This window comes from Pseudopodoces humilis, chromosome 2 (genome assembly GCF_049639895.1).
Source record: "Pseudopodoces humilis isolate 2021_Gansu_Grassland_sample_001 chromosome 2, ASM4963989v1, whole genome shotgun sequence".
NCBI lineage: Eukaryota > Metazoa > Chordata > Aves > Passeriformes > Paridae > Pseudopodoces > Pseudopodoces humilis.
In genome coordinates this window covers 6337578-6350389 of record NC_142201.1, presented here as the reverse complement: position 1 = coordinate 6350389, position 12812 = coordinate 6337578, and the positions used below count along the sequence as shown (strand labels likewise).

Sequence of the window (12812 nt, the reverse complement as noted above, 5' to 3'; positions counted from 1 at the left end):
AACCCCCAGAAAAACAAACAAACAAAAAAAAAAACCCCTGCAAACCTAAATAAACAAATTTGAAAATCCCCACCTGAAGGGGGATCTAAAATGCTAAGAAAAAAACAGGAAATCTGTCAAAACCTACAAAAAGTTACAGAAGCTGGTATTGCTGTGGGATCACATGGGAAATACAATTTTCCTCACTATTAGATGTCTTTGTACAGTATCCCTGAACTACCACCTTTGATGCTTGGGAATACTTGCAAAATACATACAGGAAATAAAGTAATTTGGTCAAAACTGCTGCACTGCACCCAAAGAAACAAAATCCATCTGTTAATGCTGCAGAAGGACATTTGGGGAGAACACCACCATTTGTGGTCAACACAGTTGCAGTAAATGAGGTCAATACAAAGAAACTCAGAGGATTATGCCCCAGGCAGGTGAGGTAAATTGTGGGGGAAAGAGGAAAAAACACTCTCTCAAACAGGAATTAAGTTTCTAGCATGTAAAAATTAGATCAGCTAGAAGAAACCAGTTCGCTGTTGCTTAGACCTAATTACTCAAAAATTTAAATAAATTGTTTATATTCAGGGCTCTCAGACCTCCTTCTAAGAAATGTCCCCACAACATCCAATAATTCAGTGCCATCAGCATTAGTTACAATTTCCATGTCACCATGACCCTGGACCAGGGAAAAAACCTCACCCACAACCAAGCTGCCATTTTGCACCAGGGGGATTTCTCCTTCGTGCCCCACAGCTTCTTTATTGCATTGCTGTGCTAGAAACTGCAATTTAATAGCATTGGTCTTGTTTGTGCTCTAATGAACACAATCCGATTACTGCTCCTCTGCTGAGAGATTGAACCTGGCACTGGTCACCTTTACCTCTGTCACTCATCATTAGCCAGCTAAAACGTTTTAATTGAAATAATGGCTTGAGAAAATAAGGCCTGCGAGGCATTATAGATAAGGATTGTAAACAAAACAAAAAACAAGATAACAACAGCAACAAAAAAGCAAAACCAGCGTTGGCTCAGGGTCTGGGTGAGTTAAGGTGGTACAGGATTGATTTTTAATCTTCCTCACATTATGGAAATGTTGAGGAATTTTGGTTTTTGTGAAGAATACTGTGCCTTCAGTGTGAAGGTAACCTTTTAACTTCTCTAATTTAGGCCGTCTTAACAATGGTAATTTAGATATATGACTCCATCTCACCAAAGAAAATTGAAAAATTATAGTTCAGACCCTAAAACCATGGTAGAGCTGACCCAGTGTAAATTGTCACTCTTGGTCATGCCTTAACTTCATGTCCAAACAGTACAGTGAAAACTAGCAGGGGCAACTCTTTTTTGAGCCAAGTATTTTGGCCATGGGGGGAAATACTGTTTTCCTAAATTCTATCACCGTGCTGCAATTAATGTCATTAAAAGGAATATCAGTCACCTAGAACATTATGGAGCTTAGGAAAACAACAAAATTACAGTTTCAGAAACCCCCAAGGAGCAAAAAGAGACATTATCAATCAGACTATCTGCTTAAAATGCACATTTACTTCAAATATTTGTAGAAAGGGCCTAACATTTCTGCCTAAGATATGGTACTCTATGAGCAAATATAATTTATTTCTGTTGGCATTTCATTGTCTAGCCAAGGCATTGAGTTTTTCTGTCTGAGCTCTAATTCTGTAATTTTGTCACTGAGGTCAGTATGAGCACCCCCATGAGTTAATGGGAGCATAGACTCTAATCCCAGCTTTCTGTGATCTCTTCTTCCTGCAAAGAGCCCCTGGATGATCCATCCACGGTGCAGGGAGCAGAATTTATTAAGCATTTATTAAGTTTTTAAAACCAGAATTGCAAACATTCAGCCTACACTTGTCCCAGGCATTGCAGCTGGTGATGTGATAGAGAGCCTGGGTAGATATGAGTGAGATGACCACAGCTGTGGGGTGCTAAGCTCAAGCCCTGCCAAGCATGGGATGAAGACAATTTGTGGCCTTTGAAACCCATCACCTTTGGGACCCAGGCTCAAGCACTGCAGGCACAGCTGCTCTGCCCAAGGCTTCCCTCGTTTCCACCTCACTTTTACATCTGGAGTTCCCCTCAAAACTTCATATTGACAAAACTGGGCACTCCAGATTTTCAAAGGTTGACTAATTCTAGTATCAATCATTTACTGTGCTCTCTTCATTTAATGGACTTGTCAGGAACAGCCATGCCCATCTCACACTTTAAAAGCCTGACAGAAGTCTTCTAGGCTTCAGTCAGGTAAAAAAAAAACAATCTGCACAAAAAACACATTCTTCATGTGCTTTGTTATGGATCCAGGATACACTGAAAAGCTAAAGCTAATATTAATAATAATATTAATAATGTAATTATCATTTATACTCTGATATTATTACACACCCTCAGTCCCAGGGGCTCCTTTAGCTTAGGTCATCCCTTTCTTCTAGTTTACAATCTGGGCTGCCTCTAAATACAATAGACACAATAGAGGAGGGAAAAAAAAGGGCAGAGAGAACTGAAAGTGCTACAGCAAACAGATCATAGCACTGGATCAAATAAAGCTGAGCACAGTGAACTGGCTGAGGGTCTACACAGGCAGTTTCCTAAAAGCATCCTTTTAGGCATTACTATTATGAAGACATCTACAAGCAAATAAAACACCAGCCAGATTTATTCTGAAGAATAATTTTGCCTTCCATACACAGCAATGGGGGGAAAAAAAGGTTAAGCTGCATCTGGAAAATTTAGCAAAATTATGCAACAGTTTTCTCAGAAGGGAAATGCTTATCTGTTTTGCCAAGTCTTGCTCGTTCTGAAGTGAAGAATTAACTTTTTTAGGCCTCTGAGTAAAGTAAATGCTCAAAAACCATAATAAACTGGAAGAAGTAAACTTCAAAATTAATCAGACTATCATTTTCATATCTTGACAGATTAATATGTAATTTCCCAGATTTCTCAGTATCTAATGACTCACAGGTGTTCACCTAGGCCAGGCTGGGCAACAGCAAAGCCCAGCAGACCTATTGTGTCCCCATTCCATTTTGTTTCACGTTTTAATTGATCTTCAGCTAATGATTTTCACACAAATAGCACATAATAATTACAGATTTATATTGAGCACCTCTCTCAGTGTCACTTCCAAACAGCCACGCCCCAGAGGCTCTTTGGAAATTCTCATCATAATCACAGCCCACAAGTAGGTGTGTACACACACACACAGGATAAATTGTAAAGCCTGCAGGGATTTGTGAACATTTTATTTATTTGAACAACCGAAAAATTAAGATGAGCCCTGCTGAAAGCCCAAGCCATTCCCCAGCTGAGATACTAAAGACTGAGAACATACATGTCATCCAGAGAAGCCCAAAGAGAACCACTAAATAAAATTACTTGTGATTTCCATCCATCTCTAAGTGCAGCCAGAAGGAAGTTTGAGCCAAACAGTTACTAAAACATAAAACATAAAAAATATAAAAACATCACTTCTATCAAAGAAAAAATGCTGCCACTAGAATTATACCATAAATTCTGATAGAAGGTGTAGAGGAAAAAATAGTGAAGGAAGCATAGAAGAAAAGATAAATATCTAAAGTGGAAAATAAAAGCATTTACACCCTTTCCTTTCCTCATTTGTGCTCATTATTTAGCATAAATCTCTGATTCAGCCTCTGGCCAAGCTACCTCATAAAAAATTAATTCATTTTGGAACAAAAGAGGTGTCTTGCTCCAATATTTAATACATTCAAACACAGATTTATCACTCAAGCAAAATGAGCCCAGTTTATACTCAAGCTACCCAGGTAATCATGGTGCACACTATGAACCTGCTGTTTGATCAGCTGTTGCTGTGTGCAGTCAACTGAACAGACTGAATTCAATGTTTTATATATGAATTATACTATCAAGATAAAGACCAGCTGCCTGGGAGGCAGGAGGCTACAGGGGCATCTTTCCTCCCCACCCTCCTCACTTCCAGCTCTGTGGAAACTGAAAAGCCTGAAAAAGTTGAATAGTACAAAGTAATATAATGTAAGATGAGCAGGTTTAAAATGAATCAAAATTTCAGGGAACTCTGTAACCACCTGAAAAATTAAGTGCCAACAGGTCACCACCGTAACTTAATCTTTGCAAGATGCCCAAGCCTCTAATGGGCCACAGCCAGACTCTTCAGTGGTAAAAATCAGTGCACCTGTGATTTATTTGGCCAGATGTTCCAGCTACTAGAAGTAACCCACCAGGTCTCAGACTCTCTAGACTAGATCACCCATTTTTCCAGGGATGTTTCTTGCTTTTCATTCCCCCATCCTATCCCTTGCTCTCCTCTCCCCTGCCCTCCTTTCCTGTGCAGAATGGCACACAGAACCCCTACAAAAATCCCAATGCCCATCATTTCCTTGGGGAACCCTGCTCTCCATCCACTGCTGCTGCTCCTGATGCTGTAAAGAGCCCACAAAATTCACACAGCTGAGTCCTGCAGGGCTATGGGTGGCACAGGAGCAGAAACCTGTTCTTCTCATAAATAGTATTATCACTGGCTTTTGACTAGGTCAATGCAACTCCTCTCTGGCTTGATAGGCACTTTTCAACACCTCTTTTATTACTAACTTACCCAGAAATCAGGGTCTCCCCAAATAATGAGACCCTGATGACCATTCTTCTTTCTCTTTCCTTCCAGCCCCAAACCAAATAAAGGTTTGTGGAGAAAATGAAATTTTCCAAGTGACTTTATGCTCATTTTTCTTTTAAGCAAGCTGTTTGAACAGAAAACTGACAGGACAGAGAAAGTTGTGCAAAATACAAGAGCATGGGTGGGTTATTTAGAAGAACGCTAGTCATTCATGGTTTAAATACCAATGGCCTGTAGTGCAGCCTCACTGACCACTGAAACAGCAAAAAAAATGTTAAATGAGAATCATGTAGCATCACAAAATTATAAACCTTGACACAAATCAGTCCCCAAGGAAAAAAAACAAACTAGTGGATTACATGAATGAACACATTTTGACCATCTTTCAAGGCAGAAATAATAGTAATAGTAATAATAGTAATAGTAATAATAGTAATAATAATAATAGTAATAATAATACTATCTCACATAAATTTACAAGGTTGAAATAGTTTATCAGCCCTGAAGGATAATCATGTTAAGTTCAAAAATGGCTGTAAAAAATTAAATTATCAAAACTTTAATGAGATTAATATAATTTCCTCAAGAGGCCAAAGCCAGGCTGAAGCCCTGGGTTCCTCACCACAAAAAAGACAAGGACCTATTGCAGCAGGTCCAGAGGAGGCCCACAATGATGATCCAAGGGATTGAACACCTTTCCTATGAGGAAAGGCTGAGAGAACTTGGGTTGTTCAGCCAGGAGAAGAGAAGGCTCTGGGAGGACACTAAACAGCTTCCAGTCCCTAAAAAGACTGACCAGAAAGATGAGGATGAAATTGTTAGTAGGGCCTGTCACAATAAGACAAGGGATAATGATTTTAGACTAAAAGAGGGTAGATTCAGATTAGATGTAAAGAAAGAAATTTCTTACAATGAGGGCAGTGAAATGCTGGAACAGGTTGGACAAGAGAGGTGGTTGAAACATTCAAAGCCAGGGCTTTGAATGCAACCTGATCTAGTTGAAGTTGTCCCTGGGCTCTGAGCAACCTGATCTGGTTGAAGATGTCCCTGCTCATTGCAAAGCAGCTGGAATACATCATCTTTAGAGGTCCCTCCCAGCCCAAACTGTTCCATGACTACAATTTCTCAGGAATGTGACTGATTTTAGAATCATCCCTGAGTGCTTTGTAAGTACATCAAGACATCCTCAGCAAAGGAAATCCAAAGGAAGGTCTTCAGTAATCTAGGGCCCTGCCCATGATTTATAACCATGATAAACTTGACTGCTGTATCAGTGCACTGTGTGAAATAACTGCTACAGAGCAGAGACACAACACAAAGGCAAACAACTCCTGTTTTGGGAAGGGGCAGCGAGACAATATGGCTTTTTATCACGAAATAACATAACTGTTTAATTACAGTTGTCAGTTGTGCTATGGAGAAAGAAACTGTGGCAGTGGGAAATGTGCCAAAATCCCCCAGATTGTTTACACAGAATAATAACTTCTGAAGAAGAAAAGCCTTCTGAATTGATTAAATTAAGCGTAAAGCATAATTCATTGTCATTAGCTGCTATGTAAGATATGTAAATATACAGCAAAGTCTCTGCTGGTTTATAATAATACAAGCAGTACTGGAAGTTTACTTCTGGGACTATCAGGGCTGTGTAAGCCCACATTGCTCAGGCTGCCTACTTAGGCAGTGCAAACATGAATACACAGCTTTTTGGCACATCTCTCCAGATTTGGATAACACTACATACACACACCAGTTGATGAGAGTACCTCCAGCAGTCAACAGCATCCTTGTCAATACACTCCTGAGATCATCTCAGACAGCCTGAACACTCCAGGATGGAGCCAGAGCAGTGGGCTGCTCATCACAGCCACTGGGACCACAGGCACCAGTGTTTAACCCAGACCTGTGTCACTGTGGTGTCTGACATCGTGTTACTGCCTGACACTGATCACTCATTACAGCAGGGGAACCACAATGAATTGCATTTCTCTAAAGTAACTCCTGAAATTGATGGTGCCAAGGAGCAAAATGAGCAAATCATGATTTGTAAGTATGCAGAATATGATCTTTTGGCAACCTCTTGATGCTGCAAGGAAATGAAAGAAAGAGAAGCAGGCAAGAAGAAGACAGAGAGGATGGCCATGGAGGATGCAGGTGCACATCAGTAGTGATGACCAAGTAAATAATTTTTAACTGTGTCTTCTTGGAAGGAGGAAGAGCACAAAATTGAAATACATACTCTTTCCACATCACTATCTTTGATCAGGGAAACTAAGTTTCCCAAGACAACAAGCTGGCAGTGTCTATGTAAAAAAACAGTGCAGAACATCACACACTTGATCTGAACCAACTCCCTAATGCAGACAAACACCAACCACCATCTCCAGCATGATTAGGTTCCAGTCAAGTGCTAGACCAAACTCTGACAAATCTTACCAACTAAAAGAACCCACCAAAGTGGTTGTCCAACCAAACAATGCACAGAACTTGCTTACAAAGAGCTTTCAGCCTCTCCTGTTTCCGTTTCCAAACTTGTTTGCCCATTACAAAAAAAAAAAAAAAAAAAAAAAATTTCAGCAGCACGGATTAGAAAATCCTGTGGATTTTACAGTTTGTAAATTTAAGTAAATTTAACACCAACTGCTGCACATAAACTTTGGTTCCCTACCAGTTATTTCCATAATAACTTATTTCCCATAATAGACATAACAGCAATTCCTTTCCCAAATTTTTGCCATCCTAGCTTACCTTTTTTCCCCTTCCATAGTAGTTTTCACATTTTGTTGAACAGACTGAATGAACCTTCCCTAGCAACACCCCTTCATAATGGTTAAATAAGCTAATGGAAAACCTTCCCTTAATGACACACCACCCAGAGCCTTATAAGATGAGATGGCTCCTGCAGGTAGACTGGAAAGCTTCTTATCAAATCAACTCTCAGACCAATTAGGAGGTCTCAGACAGTGAATTATAAGAGCTGTCCCTGCTGCCTAGGCTACCAAACTATTTCACATTATGCAGCTGCTTTCTGGTCTGTTTACTGTGCATTGCCAAGTTGGTTTTTTTTAATGTGAAGTGTCTAGAAGTCAAATGTAGGTTCCCTGTAACTGGCTCATACTGCTTTAGACATGAGGGTGGTCGAGTACAAAAGGAATAACTTCCTGCTGTCAGATACAGAGACAGGTGACTGAAAATGTGAACCAAGAGTTTCACCATGTCAACTGACAGGAAAATATCCTGGATTGCCTTTGCCAGAGTGCATCCCAGAGAGCGTGACATTCCCTGGAGAGGGTCAGAGTCCTCCCACTGACTGATCCATTCTGGCTCTTCATGGACCATGGGCTATTTCATACCCTTATTTTGGTTTTGTAGGGTTTCTTTCTTCTCCAAATGGACACCTAGCATAGGACTCCCAGACTAGTAATGCTCTCCAAAAACATTGTCTTGTTCGGTAAACCATCTTGACTGAAGAGGAGTATTGAGACATTGTAATTTACTACAGGAGGGTAAAAAGAAACAAGCATCTACTGAATATTACGTATTTCATCTATAACAGATTTGTTTTTAAAAAATCTGTCCCAGATTTGTTTTAAAAAACAATTTTTCCCTCTGCATTAGTCTATTTTCAAACAGACAGAATACCATCAGATAATAGCCCTCAAAACACCTGGTCTGTTTTGGTTTCATTTTTATTTTTAAACTAACTTGACAGTGGTTCACAGAGAGCTACTGTAATTATACAGCACATTAAATTGTTACACAAATTAAAAGTGAGGCTTAAGAAGAGTAGAGAGCACAGTGGCATCTCAATAATGCAAAAATAGGTATGGAAATATTTTTAAAACCCAAAGTAATAATTGAATTATTTTATCTTACAGTATGTTTTGGTTCTAGACTTACAGGAACATGACAGGTTGCTTGTGAACAGCAAAACACTAAGCATACTCCAAATAACACTATAAATAAGAAAACACTTTACCTTTAAGGAAAAAAAAAATCAATTAATCTCACTTTGATTGTAAAATCTGTGCACTAGAGATTTAAGAGAAGCGTCTTCTTAAGTAGGACTGGCATAAGATTAGGATAAAATCTGGTAATTTATTTGAAAGCAAAACAACAAAAGCAGTTCCCAAGGCAAAAGCAGGGACAGGAAGACACTTTTGAAAACAAAAGGAGAAAGTCTAGACAAAATCTCTGAACAGATTTCAAGGTTTTGTTTGAAGTAATTGGTGTCTCAGTTAAGAAGATAAACAACTTTGATGAGGTAACTTTATAGTTTTCTCATAGTTGTTTTGACCCTCGTGCTAGAGGAGCCCTTCAAAGTAACAGAGAGGACTCAAAGCAAAGAGAAGAACCTGTCACGATGCACATTTCAGCTCTAAGAGGGTCTGTTATGCTTCTGATCTAAACATTCTTTAGCACCAGGCATACTGTATGCAATGTGTGGCTAAGCATTTTCATATATGCTTTTTGACTCTGGGAGATTTTCTTTTAAAATATTTCTTTTTAATGTGCACCCTTTGCAAAAACTTTCAAAGACTTTTGCTGAAGTTTTACCCATAAAACCTAATCTACCCTTAGTAAATCCTCCTGTTCCTCAAAGGTCTTCATTATCATCAATACCATTGGGATTACCTTACATCTTCAGAAAAGCCACAGAACATCACTTTGACTTGAAAGAAATGAAGACTAATTTTGAGTAGATTTTTATTACATAAAATTTAAATTGGCCAGTTCCTTAGTTTTATTCTTCCCTTCTATCAAACCTGCAATAAATTACAGTAAAAACGATTCAGCAAAGGAAATGGCATCTTCAGATAAAAGAACAGAGATTGCCAGGGTTGTGAAGGCCTCTGCACTGTTATTTCATTATCAGCTTTTCCCTCTTTAAATTTTAGACCCTACTAATTACATCTGGATGAAAAGACGGGCAGAGCTGCTGCCAAAGGGGGGTCTGCAAATGGGCAGCTTGCTTTACCTAAAGAAATAACCAGCAAGGAGATAGCTCTGTGACATTGTTTATTTGCATCCTGCTGCTGGCACAGCAAGTTTTGTTTGCTCTGCAATTACCTGCTTGGCTGAGGGCTGGAGTGAGTGGCTCGGGCACACCTCAACGTGACAGGAGCCTTCTGCTGCTTTTACAGGCAGCAACCACGGTCAGAAGAGCCTCAGGCAGCTCAAAAAAATGAGACTTTCTGTAGGAACTCACACCAGTTGTGGAGCAGCAACAATCCCGGTCTCCAAGGAGTGCCTCATTTTAAAAGTCATACACTTCACTCTCTGGTGCACAGCAGATCTCTGCAGCAGCCGTGCGTGTTAGCAGGGGTTTTAAATCAGTGTTAGCAGGGGTTAAATCAGTGTAAGGAGATCTAAAACCATAGTTTCATCACCTGGCCACAAGTTCAGAGATTTACAGGCAGGTGTGAACCAGAGGTGAAGCAGAAGCTCTACGTAACAGCTAAAGGAAAATGACTGAAGAGAGGTACTTAGTCTAAAGCAATTTTTGTGTCTGTATATTTTTCCAGCCTTTGTGGGAAGACAGGAGAAAAGTTGCTACAGCATGACACAGGAGCATTTTGGTGGGTATTAAATAATAAGAGAAGTAAATAGAAAACTGGTTCCCCCTGCCACTTGCTGCTGTCGGCAGATGGCAAAGAGCAAAGCACACGATTTGCCCCAGCTTAGCGCTGCTTCCCTGCCCTGATGCTCTTCCAGAAAAACCTAAGTGGGATGGGCAGGCCTGCCACGAAAATATTCCCATGGCAACCAGGAATAACAAGGGTAGTTTAAAAGCTGTTACACTGACTCTTTCACTCCGACTCATTCAACAGAGGGAACGTAGCACCACCGCTGTACAAAACCATGCCACTGGAAATGTTTATGTTTAAGAGGCATGAACAGACCTTTACCACGGACTAATTACTTTAATTGAGTTTCTCTGTGATACTTGTTGCAATTTTAAAATTAGCCATAACACTGTGTTCAGAACCCACTGTGCTTTATAGAAAAGCAGTGGTTAATTTTTTGCTGTTTGTATAAACATACTTGAAACATTCAAACATTATTTGGCAGTTTGTTATCAGAGAATCGTTCTCAGGAAATAATGCCTACGGTTTTGTCTCTACGTTTTGTGTATCGTTCAAATTGCATGCTACACACCTCAGCATGATGGTTAAACAGACATCTAGAATTATATATAAGTAAACAGTGGAAATTAAAAGTCATGAGAAAAATGGATGGACAAAATCACATTCTGTAACAGATCTCAATTAACTGCGGTTTGGAGAAGATACTGCTTGGATTTGTGGACGTGTCACACTCATCATGCTCTGAGATCACCACATGGGACAGGAGCTATCATTCCATACCTCCCAATGCTAAGGGGCCGAAAAGCAATTTTGTTTGATATGCCAAAGGCATAGGGAAAAAGAATCTACTACCCATGCACAATTTATTTGGCACATGTATTTCAGAACAAAATGCTCAGGGGAGAGATTTGCTGTGGGCAGGCGCAGGGGTATTCCAGCCCAGACTGGGTTAAAAACAGCTGATTGTCACTCAAGTGCAAGAAGGCTCCGGGCCCCCAGAGCCATCTGTCCATTCTGCCAGGCTGCTCCTGATCTCAAACCCATACCTGCGCTGAAAGGGGAGCTAGAAACTTCCTATTCATCCAGCTGATTTCAGGCATTTTTCCTTTATGCCTCTACCTGAGCTGAACAAAAGGCAGCCAAGGATTCAAATTAATCACATGTGACCGAAGGCCTCTGCTTAACACCCCTGGAGTGGGTGCAGAGGACGGCAAGTGCTTCTAGCCTTGCTTGTCCAAAAGATCCAGGGGCACTGGAAGAATTGCACAGGTTCAGGGGATGCCAGGACTGGACAGTGGAAGAACCAGAAAAATAAAATAAAATGTAAATCTATAGGATAAAATTGAATTAAAAAAAAAAATTAGTAAAATGAAAAATAATGGCAAAAATGAACGACAATGGATATAAACGATAAGGAAAATAAATTATTATGAAAAATTATTATAATAGAAATAAGTAATAATGGAAATAGATAATAATAAAAATAAAGAATAATAAATTTTAATGATAATATAAATTAAGAATAATAAAATTAATAATAGAAATAATAATAATAGAATTAATAATAATAATATTAGTAATAATAAAACAAATAATAAAGTAAATTGTAAAATGAAAATAAGATAAAAATAACTAAAATAACACTACAACTGAAATTACGAATAGTTTATAACAATAAAATACTGCCTGCACCACACGGCACTCGGCCCGAAGGACGGGGCTGTGCTCAGCCGGCTTTACCGAGCTCGGATGCGGGGTCTCGCATCCCCCGCCGCGCACCCACCTGAGATGCCGCCCCCGACCACGAGCACATCGCATCTCTCGGCCATGGCGCTCCGGGCTCGCTGCTCCCGCGGCGGCTCCGGCCGGGCTGTGCCGGTCCCGCCCCGCCGCTGGCACCGCCCCGCTGCGGGCCCGGCCGGGCCGCCCGACACGGCTGCTGCTGGTGCTGCTGCTGGTGCTGCTGCTGGTGCTGGTGCTGCTGCTGCTGGTGGTGCTGGTGCTGCTGCTGCTGCTGGTGCTGGTGCTGCTGCTGCTGCTGGTGCTGGTGCTCCTGCTCCTGCTCCTGCTCCTGCTCCTGCTCCTGCTCCTGCTCCTGCTCCTGCTCCTGCTCCTGCTCCTGCTCCTGCCGGTGCTGCTGCTCCTGCTGCCGCCGGTGCTGGTGCTGCCCCGCAGGCAGGGACTGCCGCTCTCCTGGGTCTCTCCTGCCTCCCTCCCGCACGGCTGGCGGAGGGAATTCACCCCTGGCTGAGCAGCGCAGCTCCCAGGGCGCAGCAGTCGGGGGCTCTCTGCTTGGTTATGTTGGAATCCACTTCTGGGGATTCCAGAGGCTGCCAGAGGGGACCTGTGGCTGCTGAGGTGGAGACTCTGGGAGACCAGCTGGTGTTTTCCTTGTGAGAGCCCCCCGAAATAAGGGTTGGAAGCTGGTGCCAGCTGCAGTGTGTGCTGTGACCGTGACTTGTGTCAGTGCTCCTGCACAGCACAGAGCTGTGTGTGAGACCCACTCACCCACAGGACAAGGATTGGCTCATCCATTTGGTGACCGTGTCACCAAATCCACCGGGATGCTTTTGGCTGGTCCCCCACACACCCAGCAGGGCCTTCCA

The 12812-nt window shown here is 41.3% G+C and overlaps 1 protein-coding gene across 3 annotated transcripts in view; it reads right to left on the bottom strand.

Annotated features, from left to right (window-relative positions):
• MAOB (monoamine oxidase B) overlaps positions 1-12131 on the bottom strand; it is a 50681-nt gene extending 38550 nt beyond the window's left edge. For all 3 annotated transcript variants that reach the window (XM_088051432.1, XM_088051433.1, XM_005526504.3), the window contains exon 1: positions 11990-12131. In XM_088051432.1, coding sequence (XP_087907558.1) covers positions 11990-12035 — 46 coding nt within the window. In that variant the 5' untranslated portion in view covers positions 12036-12131. The remainder of the gene's footprint in view (positions 1-11989) is intronic.
• Between the last annotated feature and the right edge of the window lie 681 nt (positions 12132-12812).